Source organism: Pseudonaja textilis, chromosome Z (assembly GCF_049901715.1).
Source record: "Pseudonaja textilis isolate UNSWEBS1 chromosome Z, rPseTex1.2, whole genome shotgun sequence".
NCBI classification, from domain to species: domain Eukaryota; kingdom Metazoa; phylum Chordata; class Lepidosauria; order Squamata; family Elapidae; genus Pseudonaja; species Pseudonaja textilis.
The window spans coordinates 40,471,505-40,487,779 of NC_142008.1; the positions used below are offsets into that span (position 1 = coordinate 40,471,505).

The window sequence follows — 16,275 nt, forward strand, 5'->3', positions numbered from 1 at the left end:
GCCGAAAAATGCCTCAAAAGGGCCGAAAATCAGTTGGGAGGCACGTGCATGCACAGTGCAGGTAAAGGGGTGCATGTGCAGGGGGCTTGGGAGTCCATGCGCATTGCCTTCTAGGTGCTGGTAGCGCAATTTTTGGCATAGGACTCCAAAAAGGTTAGCCTCCACTGCCCTAACCCTAACCCTATAATTCAAAAGAACTATATGTACTGTACTTAATTTATATAGAAGAGAAAAAAATCTTGCTAAGCTACAATTTTGAGATCTACTGGGTTTTAAGTAAATTTTGGGCAGAGCACTAGGACCCAAGAACCAACCTTAATCGCTTTCATTCTGTTGAATTGGGGAAAAGAAGGTGGTGGTTTCTTTAATAAAAACTACCATACAGTTTTAAGTTACTTATATGAGACACTTTCAGCAAAAAGCAATGTTTTATTTTTTTACAAAAAAAATGGCTGATAAAGCATCTTTGGTCCTGTATAAATTATACAATGAGATCTACTAGCAACATTGCAACAACTATCATTTAAAATATTAAGAGTTCTAAGAGCACAGAAATGAAATACTTGAACAACAGGTGTATTCTCAATAAATACATCAAATCAAATAACTATTTTCTGTAATATTCGTTTTTGGAAATGGTTTAATTCCATGTTCTTAAGCACATAATAAATGCTTCAATCTAAATAAAAGCCTTAAAATGTTTCAGTCCTACATTTAAACAACTGTATCATTTGGTATCAGAAGTATGTCTTGTAGAAAAATAGTTTAAAATTTATGCACACACTGATGAGTAACAGCTCCAAAACTTAAAAAAAACCCATTCATTTTGCAAACTATTGTTTTGTTCAAGTCATCTTTTTCAGTATGTTTCATAGCTCATCATGCTTATAAACAAATTCTCTTGCAGATATAAAGCCATCGTTGTCCTCATCTTCTTTATTAAATATGTCTTTAACCAAAGTATCATGGTGGCTTGCATTAACTGGAGCACCGTGTCTTTCAAATTCCATCTTCAAATACATTTTTACCTTTGAGACAAAGAAAAAAGATCAAAATTCAAAATCACAGATATGCATTTAAGAGCAGATAAGCACAGACTTCTAGAGAGAAGCAACTGTTATTGAGAGACTTTTTAGAGTACATTTTGTAGCTTCACATAAATATTATCCCTTTGTTAGCTGGCCAAAAGAGTAGGATGAGCATGATATAAAAGTAGATCCATATATATAAAATATAATCCAGGCCTATATATTTATTTATTTAAATTCTATGCTGCCCATCTTACCAGAAGGAACTCTGGGCAACTTACAGTTAAAATGTACTATAAATATTAAAACAATAAATAAGAATCAAAAATTTTAAATTCAATTAAACAAAATAAACTGGGATGGAAAGTGAGAGGGCAACATGCATACAGAAACTTTGGGGGTGGGATATTATCTATTCCACTAACCACTTCCAAACTGCCACATCCCAATTGGGACCACAAACTAGTTGGCATAACATGTCTTCAAGGACTTTTGGAAAGCAGAAACGGTGACTGCATAGCCAGTTCTTGATTCATTTAAACTGTCCCTCAAATAATATGTTGAATAACTGTGCAGCAGAATTCTGAAGGCAGGAGTAATTGTTCAATTCTAATCTAGCTCATCTTGGAATGAAAAATTTATTTATAGACACCATATTTTCATAAAACTTCAAGAGAAATGATAGCTTAGTTATCTTTTTCTATACACTGCAGAATACATTAACAAATTCACCTCTTCCTCAGATAGCTTCCAATCATCATTAAGATCCATTTCTTGAAAGGACTCATGAGATCTTGGTCCATTTCTAATTTCTAAAAGGTCAATGTGGAAGATCAGTGTGCTTTCAGGTGGGATTTTTCCTATTAAAGAAATATAAACAACAGATATATAAAATGGATATTACATTAAGCCTAATACTGAGAACGTAACACCTATTTTGTTACCTAAAGTTAACCAAAGTATTGAAAATTTACATAATGTCTAATTTAGAATGCAAATCCATGCATACTCAATTAGAAGTTAGTCTCACTGAACCTTTCAACGTATCACAATTACAGCTCTTACTGTTTAGCACACCTGAAGGCACCAGAATGGTGGACAAATCATATTATCTTATGGTAAGTACAGAAAGATATCTAGTCTTCTATAGTTTACAGTTCATCAAATGTACACATTTTCTGTTTGTAGCTCCACCCCATTTGGATTATATAAAGATAATTATTTTATGTGTTGTTTCTGCAATGTCAATTTTTCTAACATTGAGAATGGCCATACTCAGAAAAATGTATAGACATACACCAAGGTTAATATGAGGAGAAAGACTTGTAGTATTTCTGTTTGTCCTATAAAAGGTAAGTGTAAGAAAAGTAAAAGTGGGGACACAGAACTGACTTCAGTTCAAATTTATATTCTCTTCCCTACATTACTTCACACTTCTTATTTATAGCCTATGGGAATGAAGCCTAAGTTAAGGAGAAAGCCACTTTGTTGCTTGTAACATTCTATAATAGCCTGATAGTAACATACTATATAGTCTGATTCTTCTTTAGAAGTTTTAAACTGATGGTGACAAATTAAGGGGCAGAATGATTAGTAGTAGCAAGGCATGCTAAGAGATCTTGTAGCAGTTAGATATATGGGTGCACATGTTGTTGTAGTTGTTTCTGTAGTGGAGAAGCTGGAAAAATACCAGGACTGAAGGAGGAAGAGAGGAGATGGAAAGTAAAGGCCAAAGTACAGGCCACTAATGGTAGAAGCACTTGAGGCTGTGACTCTTAAGTTGGGAGAGTGGCTTCAACAGATTCCAACATCAGAACAATCTGTCTTGAAGGGTAGTGTTTTGAAAAGCTAAGATACTGAGTAAAACCCACAAACTCCCAGGGGTTCTGTGGAGAACCAAAAATTGAGGAAGACACCTACTACCCAAAGGATGAAACGAGAGTGTCTGTGTATCTGTGTAATGTTGTTTTGTTATAATGCATTGCATATGAACTAACAGTGTAGTCATACATAAGAAAATAACTCTCTTTATTTCAATGGAAATAATCAAGTTAAAAACATATCAAACTAATTTAAATTAGCCAAGAAATATCTTTGAATATATAATAGCATATATGTATGCAAAAATTAGTCCATAACCTCGATTAACCCTGATCAAATGTTTCACTGAATTCATAAGTGAATAGAAATTGATACAACTTTTTTATAATCCAAAGTTAAATGCAGTATCTCTCTATAACTCTTAATGCATAGTTTTTTTATATGGAATTATTTACAGGTTCAAAAAAAAAAAACATTAACTAGCAGAAGTAAAGGTTTGGAAGGTCTATTGGTCAGTACTTTATAGCATCTCCTTTGACAGAAATAACTGCTTCCAAAAGTCTCCCGTAGCCAATTAAGAATTTTTTTGGTCTTGCATTTGGATTCCCCACCACTGCCACCACCACTTTCTTACAGAACGCTTCTATCTCAAATGTCTGAGATTTCCCCAAGATATTCAGTATTACTCAAACTTTGGGCTATGGAGGCTATGTCAAAGTTTGTTTCTTTTTTAAAAGCATCTCATGATTGATTTGGAGATACGTTTCAAATGGTTGTTTTCCCAAAATATTTTGAATCTATAAACATAGACTAAGTAAGTATGTATTAAAAGATACAGAAAGATGCTGTGCTTTCCATGCAATTGTATTATGTAACCTGGGTAAAGAAATAAATATTGGTAGCATATATATATTATTATTATTATTATAATAAAATTATATTATAAATTATATTATTTTAATGAACCTGAAAGTATTACCTTTGCCTTCTTTTCCATAAGCTAGGGATGGAGGAATTGTTAATTTGCGTTTTTCACCTACACACATCTGTTTCAAACCTTTATCCCAGCCTTGGATAACTTCCTTTATACCAAGAGTAAACCATGTCGGTTGGCCATTATTATGCTTGTGACTGAAACAAATAAAACATTCACTTAGGACTCCCAGTGGAAAAACAAATTGTCTTGCTGGATCAGACCAAATATTTAGTATTTCAGTATCCCATTCATAAAGGCTAATGACAGGCTAATCAAATAGTCATCCTATTCTAATTCTTTCTATAATTCACATGGCAAATAGAATTATAGAATCTCATGAGTTATTTCCTAGGACAAGTTTTGAAAACTGAAGCTGAGGAATGTGAAGCCTTCCAGCTTTTACTATCTACACTCACAGCAATTCTCATTCTTGGTTGTGCTAGGTGTGGCTGCAGGAGTTGTAATCAGCAATTTCTAGGCCCATTTTAAAGCATACACATAAGAGACACTGGAGGGGAAAGGGGACAGATTTTTAGATCTTTTCTCCTCGTTTAGCAACTGAAGCTATTAATAACACAATACAAACAAAAATAAGTAGATTATGTTTGCACTAATTAAAATCTAAGGTCTTCATGATCATCATTAGCTTAAAAGTATCATCAGGAATTTTAGAACTTTGCAATATTGCAATGTCCTTGTATGATAACTTGGGAGGAGAGAATGTCACAAAAATGCTTTTAATTTAATAATTAGCATTTGTTCCATATATCAAATGAAACAATGATAGAAAAATCTTTATAAAGAATTTCATTGAAGATTTAACAAAAATGCCATCCAAATCCCCAATAAGGAATGAATTTGGATATCCTCACTGAAAACTATAACTTCTGAAATCTGGCTTTTATTCTTGAAACTACCACTCTCATTTTTCATTTATTTTCATTTTTTTTTTAAATAAATTTTATTGAATTTACAATTAAAAAAAACACAACAACATTACATATGCAACAGAGGGAGAAAAAGAAGAAAGAAAGAAGGGAAAGAGGAGGAAAAAAAAATAATGCTCGGTCTTGCGACCGAAAAAGGAGAAAAAGAAGTACAAAAGAAAGAAAAAAAACCAAGAGACGGAAGAAAAAAGAAAATACGTTAAAAACAGACAGATATCCTTTATGACAGTCTGCAAAATCCAATTCTCCTACCTTACTTTAAATATACACATCTTATCACTATTTATGCTTAAATTACCCATTATTCATTGAACAGTTTATCTCTGATATAACCAATTATACCACGCATTCCAATTATTATCAAATGCTGAAGACTCTTTATTTTTAAGAGCTATGGTTAAATTGTCCATTTCTGCACAGTCACATATTTTCTGAATGACCATTTGATCTGTAGGTAAATAGGATGATTTCCAGCACTGGGCAAATGCTAATCTGGCCGCAGTTAGGATATGAATTATTATATATTTGTCTTTTTAGGAAAATGTTTATCAGAGATCCCTAGTAGGAAGAACTCTGGTTTGTATTCGATTTGTTCTTTGGTTATTTCCTCCAGCCATTTTCTAATTTTTGCCAGTATTTCTGGGCTTCTTTACAGGTCCACCACATATGAAAGTAGGTTCCCTCTATGTTTTTACATGTCCAACATTTTGGACTAGAGTTTGGGTTCATTTTCGCTAACCTCGAAGGGGGTAAGTGCCATCTATATAACATTTTATACATATTTTCTTTGTACGCCATGATTTTGTAATCTTAATGATTCTATTCCAGATCTTTTCCCATTCTGTTAATGTAATGCTTCTTCCAATATTCCTACTCCACATTATCATGTTCCCTTTCACTATCTCTTGCTCTAATTCTACCTCCAATAAATATTTATAAAATGTGGAGATATTCTTTTTATTTGATCCTATTAAGATTTTATCTAAGTGTTGTAATTTGCTATAGATTCCAAACTCTTTGATATCTTGTTTGTATCTGCTATGGATTTGTATATATAACCACTGATCAATTTTAAATCCCTGTTCCTGTAAGTCCTGTCGAGTTCTCAATTTTCCTAAAGGGTCTAATAAATCTTTATATTTAGTCGTTTTTGTTATATCCAAATTGTTGGGATGAACCATTGCCTCCATTGTTGAAAGCCAAATCGAATTTTTAAATAATGTTTTTTACATATTTTTTTCCAATTAGTTAATAGTGAATCTCTAATAAGATGTCTATGAAAGTACGCCTGTTTAGTTTTCCCCACATCCCATAGAAATGCGTGCCATCCTCTCTGAAGGTCGTGCCCTTCCAAGACTAGAGTTCTTTTGTTCCGTAAATTGACCCAGTCTTTTAACCATAATAAGTTGGCTGCCCAATAATATAATTCCCAGTTTGGAAGCGCTAGCCCACCTCTACTTTTTGCATCTTGTAAGGCCTTAATACTGATTCTAGCTTTTTTCCTTGCCAAATAAATTTAAGAGTTACCTTATTTATATCATCAAAAAAATTTTTGGTAATTTTATTGGGATTGTCTGGAATAAGTAAAGGAGTTTTGGTAAGATATTCATTTTGATCGTGGCAATCCTGCCCAGTAGAGAAAGCTGCAACTTATTCCAAGATTCTAGATCTTTCTTAATTTGCTGTAACAGTTTATCATAATTATTCTCTTTGAGCGATTTACTATGTGGTGTTAACCATATGCCTAAATATTTGACCTTTTTGTTGCCTGTATCCCCATGGTTTTTTCTAATTCTTTCCTCTGGTTCTCTGTTAGATTTTTAGTCAGTAATTTCGTCTTATTTCTGTTAATCTTTAATCCTGCTACTGAGCCATATTGTTCTAGTTCTTTTATTAGATTATGTCCTTTTTCCATGGGATCCTCTAGGAAGAAAACCATATCGTCTGCAAACGCCTGTAATTTATATTCCTCTGCTTTGACCCTAACTCCTTGGATTTCAGAGTTTTGTCTTATCCGCGTTAACAATGATTCTAAAGCAAATATAAATAAGAGGGGTGAGAGAGGGCAACCCTGTCTAACGCCCTTTTCAATGCTTAGTGGGCCTGTTTGTTCACCATTAATTAGTATATTGGCTTGTTGGGTATTGTAAATTGTTGTGATAATATTCTCGAATTTAGTGCCCAGATTCATGTTATAGATTTTTGTATTAAAAAGTGCCAATGTAAGTTATCGAATGCTTTCTCCGCATCTAAAAACATGAGTGTAAATTGTTTCTCTGGATGAGCTTCATAATATTCTAAGACGTCAATAACGGTTCTTAAATTGTTTTTAATTTGGCGGAATGGAAGGAAACCATTTTGGTCTTCATGAATGTATAAATTTAAAACTTGTTTTACTCTATTCGCTATAATTGAGGTAAATAATTTATAATCGGCGTTTAAAAGTGAGATTGGTCTATAATTGTTGATATATCTGGCATCTACATCCTCCTTTGGAATTAACGCAATCAACGCCCCCCCTCCATGAGTCTGGCATTTTGGCAGCCAAAAGTACTTCGTTAAACACTTCCAGCATCAGAGGCCCTACTAAATCTATTGTGGCTTTATACAATTCTACTGGAATCCCATCTGGACCAGGGGATTTATTATTACATTGATTTTCCATTGCGGATTTTAACTCAGACCATGTAATATCCTTATTTAGTAATTCTTTGTCTCCTTCCCCTATTGTTTTATCATTCGTATTCTCCAGATAAGTTCTTATTTTATCCTCATTGATTTCTTTTTTATATAATCTTTGAAAATAGTTTAATATAATATCCTTTTTCTTCTCAATCTCATGTTGTGGGATGCCTTTCGTCTATTAATTGGTGTATCAATCTCTTTTCTTTTTCTTTTTAAGTTTATAAGATAGCCATCTTCCTGGTTTATTGGCGTGTTCAAAATAATTTTGTTTGGACCTTCTCAAGCTAACTTCTATTTTATCTTGTTCAATTAAATTCAACTTATGTTTGGCTAGTATTAACTGATTTTGTAGTCCTTGGATCTTAGGGGTTTTTGTAATTGTATTTCTAAGTCTTGGATTTGTTGTTGTAACACGTTTTGTCGGGCATAAATTCTCTTGTTTCTCATAGCATTATAGGAAATTGTTGTGCCTCTTATAATTGCTTTCATAGTATCCCAAATGTTCTGTTTTGAAGTTGTTTCATTATTATTATCTTTTAGAAAATAGTTTAGCTCCTCTTTCAGTTTATTAATATACTCTTCTTCGTTTACAATTTGGTTGTTTAGTGTCCATCTTTTTTTATTCGTCTCCTATCTCTCCAAATTAGCTGTATTGGGTTATGGTCAGCCCATTCATTCGGTAGGATTTTGATTTCTTTTATTTCATTAGCCAAGTCCAAATCCATCCAAGCCATATCTATTCTGGTCCAAGTCTTATGTGGGTTAGAATAGTATGTAAATTGTTTTCCTTCAAGATTCCGTTCCCTCCATAGATCTTTTAAATTTAGGTCTTTCAACATTTCCTTACATGCCGCAGAAAGTTCCCTTTTCCCCTTCTTGTTTTTCCCCATATTACTATGGTCTTTCTGGTAGTCTGCAATGGAGTTAAAATCGCCAATCAAGCAAATGTTTCTTTTTTCAAAGCCTACTATTTTTTGGTGAAGGTGTTTAAAAAATTTCCCCTGGTCATCATTTGGGGCATAGATTGCTACAAGTAAAAATGTGATGTGGTTTATCCAAACTTGTATAACCAGACTTTTTTCATTTATTTTCTAATCCATAATTTTTCTTTATAGCAGCATTTAAAAAAAAAAAGACCTAACTCAATAGCATCCTTACAGCCTTCTTATTCATTCTGTGAATTCTTTTTGTCCAGTAATATCCAAGGAAATATACTGCTGGGAATTCAGAGTGTCAGAACAAATTTCATACATTATTTCACTTAGTAACACGTAATACTTACCAGTTAGTGTTTCTGTTACCTATCTCTTACATTAATGCATTAAAAAACTGAATGTCACTAAAATATATAGACATTCGAAAAACTATAAGCATGCTACTAGCAGAGATGGCAGAGACAAGCAATATATTTGACAGAAGTTGAACCCAATTACTGGAGTCAATGTCAATAAATTGCAAATAGATGCAACAGCTTGCCACATAATTAACACATGTCAAAATGCAAATATGCTTTTTGTCAATTTCATTTGTAGTAAACACCAAATCTTCAAAATATATCATGTTCTAATAATAGAAAATTAAAAATGTAATTGATTTACAATTGATAGATTGTAAAGATGTTTAACATTTAATGTTTAAACATCTAATTCACATGCAAAAAGTCATTTCAGAATAAAGTTTTATAATGTAATTAGACAACCCATGAACCATTGGGTCATTGTTTCACAAAATATTTACATTAACAGCAAAACAGAATGACCAAGGGCAAAAAAAGCGGTGGGAATGGGAGCCACATCCAACTTCCTGCAGCTAACTGTCTTTCAGCAACTGATGATATAACCAATCTACCTAGCCTCCAGAGGACTAGGATGGGGTTAGTCTACTTGATTTCCAGAAATCAAAGGAGGGCCTGGTCTACCCATAGAGGGCTAGCATAGGACTGGTTTACAGAAACTCTGGATGACAGCACAGAAGTGTGGAAGTAATCACAAATCTCCCAAATTTTTATTCCACAGGAGTCACTGATCTCAGTTTTTGGATAACTTTTATAATGCATCCAAGGTACTTTGAGATACTTGATTAAAAATTGTTGCCCTATGATGCACCCAATTGCTGCTTCACCCAGTTAAAAGTTACAGACAGAAGAATTTAGTAGTAGATAATTTAAACTTCTAAAGAATACAATATACCTGGTAGTCCATGGAATTCTAGTGCCTCTTCCAAGGAAAAGCAGCAGATAGAAACCTGATTTGTAAGTCAAATATTATTCAAGATGAGATCATTCCTGAAGTAAATTTTAAAACAAATGACTCTGTTTCTTATACACTTCCAGAGGTCATGATCCATAAACTAAGAATGTTTGTATTATACTCATTTATATTTATAAAAATATGATGGTACAAAAAGAAAGAGGGTTCTTACTGAAGTTAACCAGAATTTTGCTGTAAGAATGGTTTGCTGTGCTTTGCTGTACTTCTGTATTTACAAATAAAAGTTAAAAGTGCTCTTATCCAAAGGAAAATCTCACCATTCAGAAGAAAAAGTGTACGTAATAATAATAGTTATGACCCAACTGAGAATAAATCCACAATATCCTAAAAGCCCAATACCCTTATAATAAGGCCACCAAATATTTCCAATCAAGATTACATCATATATTTTGATTTTTGCATCATAAGATGTGCCACTTTTTCTGGTCCAGCACTACAGTTGACTTGGTGGTAAGTTAAGGGCCATATTTCAAAATATAATGAGAAAAGCCGAAGTATTTTCTACTGTGGTAAATACTGTTCCCATTCATACATCGCAATGTGATTTGTTCAGTTAGTGTGTCTGAATTTGGAGAACAAATACTTACGTGGAATGAAAAAGTGACCCATCTTTCTCTAGATATGCATCATAGTGCACCAACATAAGGTCTCCAAACTTGGTCTTCCTTTTGCAGATGAAAGGTTTATGGAGAACTTCGATTTTGACTTCTGGTTCTGGAATGAGAGCACCAGTCACCAAAGCCACTGTCCCAAAAAGAATCCAAAAGGTACCTTCCATTCTGGTTACTTGAAGATGCGTTTTTCAGTGGCTGAAAAAGCAACTGACATGACCTTACATGCACCTGGCCATTAAAAAAAATCCAACACTGCTCAAATAGAACCTCACACTACTAAGGAATGATCTAAAGTCGCTTTATTTAAAAAAAAAACCTCTAAAATATACTTTCTTTACTTGCTAGTGTACTTAAATTGTATCTTCAGGAAATTCCACTTCATGGGACTTTAAAACATCGGCCGTTGCAATAATGGTAGAGATAGAAAAGGCTAACCCCGGAGCCCGAGCTTCCTCCTTTTGTATCTCACCGCTTTTCACTCTCATTCACCAGATCCGCAGACGTGGCAAACATGGTCTTAAAACCCGCAGAAAAAGCAGGCAAATCTCCTCCAAGCATTTGTATCTATTTAATAGCCACTTCTCCTCTTTCTTTTTCTGGTTGGCTGAACGCGAGGGCTGGATTTTTCTCCAGCCACTTCATTGGGAAGCTGACCCGTTCATCTACAAGGGTGGGGGGGGGAACCGTGAAGAAACCTCTCACATCGCTGAGTGGCGATTGGTCTCCCAAAAATTCTAGCGAGAGAACGCCGCGCATACATTTTGGAATCTCTCAACACAATACCGCCGGCTTCGGAATGCCATCATAAGCTGACGCCACGCATGGATCCGGGTTCTCATTGGTTCCCAAGAACTCATCTGGTCTCTTGGTGTTCTAGCCACGCCCTTTTTCTAATCACATGTAAACTTTGCATTCAGGAACGTATTTACGTAAATCTGCGGAGTGGATAAAGCCCGTAGCTGTAATTAAACCTGCATTTCTACTCTAGTAGCGTAAGGCTAACAAGTTGGCTGGTAGGGTGGGGAGGGGGGAAATAGGGCGGGGAAGGAGGCAGGAGGGCGGGCCGGACTTCTGCCAGCCTCAGGATGGCCTTGGCTGTCCGTGCTTCAGCTGTGGGGCTGAGAGCATAAAAGTTTCCCGGGGGAAGGCCAGGGGCAAGGTTTCCCCTGTCCCAAGCAGATCTGGATGGGGGGACCTTGTCATTATGGAGGGGGTACTATACAAATGGACCAACTATCTAAGCGGTGAGTATTACCGGTCCTACCTTGTCTTTCTTTGTTAACCCGCTTAAGTTGCGCCATCTCGCCAAATCCTGAACGTGAAGCTGGAAGCTGGTGAAGAGCGAGGTGATGACTTTGAAAACTAGGAAGAAAAGGAAACTGTTCTGGGTGCCTAATTTAGGTGCTGCTGGTTGTTGGGAGGTCCTAAGCTTTACAAAGGCCTGGGGGAGTATGAGTCTGGGCTCTGCTGCTTTTCCTTGAAGGGATCCTGGGTTGGGAGGACAGTACTGTCCTGGAAAATAACTCGCTTGCTAAAGTTTTAAATTCAGGCACAGGATGATTTGTAGGAAACTATGCAGATGCTGCCCCTAAGGGAGAAAGAATTGGACAAAAAAGGGGCACAGCACCTCATTTGATTTAAGCAAAAGGGATTATGCACCATCTGAAAAAAGTTTTTCTGCCTAGTCCATCAACTGTCTAAATGGTTGGAAGCCAATGATACATAGTGCTCGCAGTATAATGAACTACAAATGACTAACATTTACAGTTTTTTTTCTATCCTGCTTTTTAAAAAAAGACAAATTGGACATACTGGTAGTTATAAAGTATGCACATGTCTTCTCTAGGTTATTTTTTTCAAGCTGTTTTCATAAGACAAATTATGTGAGGCTAGCTTTTAATCTCCTGATCATCCTCATTGCTCATTTCTGAATAGATTTCTTTGTGATTTTCTTATAAAGTAGTCCAGGACCTACATCAATTGAGTTCAAAATTTATGTTGCTAAACAAGGCTGTTAAGTGGGTTGTGCCTCATTTTTGCTAGTTATTAATCAAAGCACTGTAGTTAAGCACATCTGACTTCCTGCTTTGACTTGCTTCATGGAAACTGACTGAAAAGATTACCAGTAGTGATCACATGACCCAGGACAGCATAATTGTCATAATTACATACCAGTTTCTAGGTGCCTGCATTTTGATCATGTGACCATAGAGATGCTGCAACAATCATAAGTGTGAAAACTGGTCATAAGTCACTTTTTCAGTGCTGCTGTAACTTTAGTCTCTAAACAAATGGTTGTAAATCAGGGACTACCTGTATTACAATCAGCCAGAATCTTGGTCTGAGGACTAAACGTCATGGCTCTCTGCTTAATCTCTCTAGTTTCATTAGAAACTTAATGCATAATGTGAATACTATTTTGAGTAGGCTATATATCCACTTGTTCTATTTGGCCCACATTTAATTTGCTTGCTAATCAGAATGCCTGTAGCAATTGCTTTCTGAAATCCAGTTAAATCCATTTATTTTGATCAAAGATTAGATTAAGAAAAATTGAATTATAAGAATAGTAAATTTAAATAATCAAATACAGAAGAACACACCGTGCATTCAGAAAGTATTTAATTTTAGAAATATCTGTAAACTTATTAAAAAGAAAAAACTGAAATATTACATCGGCATAAATATTCAGACCCTTTGCAACAATACTTGAAATGTAGCTCAGGTGCTTTTCATTTCTCTTGATAGTTGCTGACATGTTTCTGCACTTTAATTGGAGTCCACCTGTGGTAAATTAAATTTATTGCACATGATTTGGAAAGACATACAACCCCTTTATAGAAGGCCTCACAGCTGACAATTCATACTGGAGTAGAACAAAAGCCATGAAGTCAAAGAAACTGTCTGCAGAGCTCAGACACAGGAATAGGGCAAGGCACAGGTCTAGGGAAGGCTACAATAAAATTTCTGCCGTGTTGTGAAGGTTCCTAAGAGTATGGTGGCCTCCATAATTCTCAAATGGAAAAAGTTTGGCACAACCAGAACTCTGCTAAGAGCTGGTCTTCTGGTCAAACTGGGTAATCGAGGGATAGGCCATAGTAAGAGAAGTGACCAAGTGACCAAGACCAATGGTCACTCTGACAGAATTCCAGAGATACTGTGTGGAGATGGGACAGAGTTCCAGAAGGACAACCATCACTGCTACCCTCCACAGATCTGAGGGTAGCAGATCAGATAATGGCTGAGTGGCTGGACAGAAACCTCTCTTCAGTGCAAAACACATGAAAGCCCACTTGGAGTTTGCAAAAAAGCACCTGAAAGACTCTCAGATTATAAGGAACAAAAGACTCTTGTCTGATGAAATGTTTTGGGCTCAATTCTAAATGTTATGTCTGGAGGAAACCAGGTACCGTTCATCACCTGCCCAATATCATCCCAACAGTGAAGCATGGAGGCAGCAGCATCATGCTGTGGAGGTGTTTTTCGGCCATGTGGGCTGGGAGACTGGTCAGTTGAAGGAAAACTGAAGGAGCAAAGTACAGGGAGAGCCTCAATGAAAAGCTGTTCCACAGTGCTTGGGACCTCAGACTGGGCCAAAGGTTCACTTTCCAACATGACAGTAATTTCAAGGTTGTTGCAAAGAGTCTGAATACTCATGCCAATGTGCTATTTCAGTTTTTTTCTTTTTAATAAATTTACAGACATTTCTAAAATTCTGTTTTCAGTTTGTCGTTATGGGGTACAGAATATGGATTAATGAGAAAAAATAAATTTCAACAACTATAGAATCTTTTTTGCGGTATAACAAAATTGATAAAAGTGAAGGGGTCTGAATACTTCCTGAATGCACTGTAAGTAAACAGTGACACATATAAGGCTTGATCTGTTTACACAATCACAGCCGATCTGGTGTTGTCAGGAAAGCTAACTATGTTGTATTTACAGTATCCATGCAATCTACTAAGGAAGTTGCCTAATCAAAAATGAGATAATTTGCCTGATATGATTGATTTTTCCATATTATCTATGATAGAGCTTTCAGAGTGTTCATAAATTGGCCATTTTCTTTAGAATCTTCTTGCTGAGACTATTTTTAGTACCCAAGGTTTTTTTTTTAGTTTTTTTGAAGATAGAAACACTTGCCTTCTTCCAAATATTTGTCTTTTCACCAGTTCTTTAGTTTCTTAGGATTAATACATGTAATTTCCTCCCCATCCTTCAGTGGTTTATGAGCAATGGGCCTTAGAGTTTTAAATTCATTTAAAGACCTTGAGCTCAAGTCCCAACTTAAGAACTTTGGGCCAGCCAGGTAACTTTGGGCCAGTCGCTCTAAATAGGAAAAAGTTTGCCACTTTGAGATAGAAATAAAGTTTAAAAAACAAAGATGATAGATATTCCTTGAACATCACCTTAAAGTTTTAGCCCTACCCCTTAATCCAGATTTGTACAATTGGTTCAGGGAAAAAATAGTGTCTTATTGGGAGATGTTTGAGCCAACCTATAAATTAAGAAATTTTGACTTTTCTTTGCTACTAGTTAGCATTTTGACTTTCTTTATGAGCAGGTAGTATATTGTTCCTTTGTTCTTAGCATCTTTTACTAATTTCGGTTCTTTCCCAATTTTAACTTTCCCAGTACCATCCCTGGAGGGTAGGTCTACTGTTGAGCAGTCCTCTTTTACAGGTAATCCCTGGATTACGAGCGTTCCCTTAGCGAATGTTTGAAGTTGCAGGATAAGCGCCCCGTAGCGTTTACGAACGAGTCCCAAAATTATGAATTTTGCAGTAGCACAGCAGTAGTTCACTCTTATGAATGACTGTAGAGGCTCTGCAACATTTGCCCCACCTATTCCCACTCTCCTTTCAGATCTTCACAGGCACTTTGCCTGTGGATACTCCCTTACTTTGTGAAGATCTCTCTGTCACACTTTCTTTCCTTCCTTCGTTGCTTTGGGATTTTGACACATTACCATCAAGAACAGAAATTCTAACATGCTGTTGGAGAACAGAGGTCTAACATACTGTGAGATCAGTAGCACAAGATCTTGTGCTACTGATCTCATGTGATCTCAGACTCTATTCTCTGTGAATGGAGGGAAGGTTTTGGTCCTCCAAGTGTTCCCTCCATTTGCCATTTCCTTGCCAAAGTCGGCAGGAAGATTGCCCTTCTCAAAAAGCTTTTGCTGGCACCATCAGAGCTTGGGAGGAGCAGGCACATCCCTCAGAAGCTCTGTTCCTACCATCAAAGGCTTTTTGAAAAGGGCTGTCGAAGCCTAAAGGGATGCAATTTGCCATTGAGAAAGGAGCAATGACAGGAAGCCTTTTTTCATTGCCGAAGGCCTCATCAAGCAGATTGCCGGTGAGAAAGGAGGCCTGGAAAACTGCACTCAGCACTCCTTTTTTGTCTCCAGAGGCCTCATTAAACAGATTGCCAGTGAGAAAGTTAGGCCCAGAAGGCCATGCACAGCCCTCCAGGCTTCCTTTTTTGTCACCAGAGGTCTGACCAAGTGGATCTCAATCGAGAAAGGAGGCCCCAGCCTCCAGCCCCCTTTTTCATCACCTGAGACCTCATCAGGCCCTTCGCTGATGAGAAAGGAAGAAGCAGGCAAAGAAATAGGTTGGATAGGAGACAGATCTTCATAAGGTAAGTCACCTGGCACGGTAGGGTGGGATAGAAGCAATTGTGGGGAGAAGAATGAGATATCTGTGGGTTGGGGGAGTCCTTGGGTGTTCTGAAGTAGGTGGCCTGTTCCATCACTAGCCCCTTCCCATGGCCTTCCCCATCCCAAGATACCTCATGTGCATTTAACAAGCTGCACATTCAATTAGCGAATGTGTGGGTAAAAGCAGAGAGTGATCGCAGTCAAGTTACGTGATTCACTCCTATGAACCTTCATGTTACAAATGGAATAGACGAGATCCATTACATTCGTAA

At 36.4% G+C, this 16,275-nt stretch overlaps 2 protein-coding genes across 4 annotated transcripts in view; one reads left to right on the top strand and one right to left on the bottom strand.

The window, feature by feature from the left end:
* Positions 1 to 409: 409 nt before the first annotated feature.
* FKBP14 (FKBP prolyl isomerase 14) lies at positions 410 to 11,018 on the bottom strand. 2 transcript variants are annotated; one of them, XM_087917663.1, is made up of 5 exons: positions 10,811 to 11,018; positions 10,315 to 10,441; positions 3,829 to 3,980; positions 1,761 to 1,888; positions 410 to 1,028 (listed from the first exon to the last, which is right to left on the bottom strand). In XM_087917663.1, exons 1-5 carry the CDS (start codon positions 10,824 to 10,826, stop codon positions 870 to 872), a joined length of 582 nt encoding a protein of 193 aa, XP_087773789.1. In that variant the 5' UTR covers positions 10,827 to 11,018; the 3' UTR covers positions 410 to 869. The 2 variants fall into 2 exon arrangements, with proteins under 2 accessions (XP_087773789.1, XP_026563942.1); XM_026708157.2 differs by lacking the exon at positions 10,811 to 11,018 and having other exon boundaries at positions 10,315 to 10,642.
* Positions 11,019 to 11,389: 371 nt separating this feature from the next.
* The window catches only part of PLEKHA8 (pleckstrin homology domain containing A8), a 69,846-nt gene continuing 64,960 nt past the window's right edge, over positions 11,390 to 16,275 (top strand). The window contains exon 1 of one of the 2 annotated variants that reach the window (XM_087917662.1): positions 11,390 to 11,585. In XM_087917662.1, the coding sequence (XP_087773788.1) occupies positions 11,546 to 11,585 (40 nt within the window). In that variant the 5' untranslated portion in view covers positions 11,390 to 11,545. The remainder of the gene's footprint in view (positions 11,586 to 16,275) is intronic. The other variant, XM_026708156.2, reaches the window with a different exon arrangement.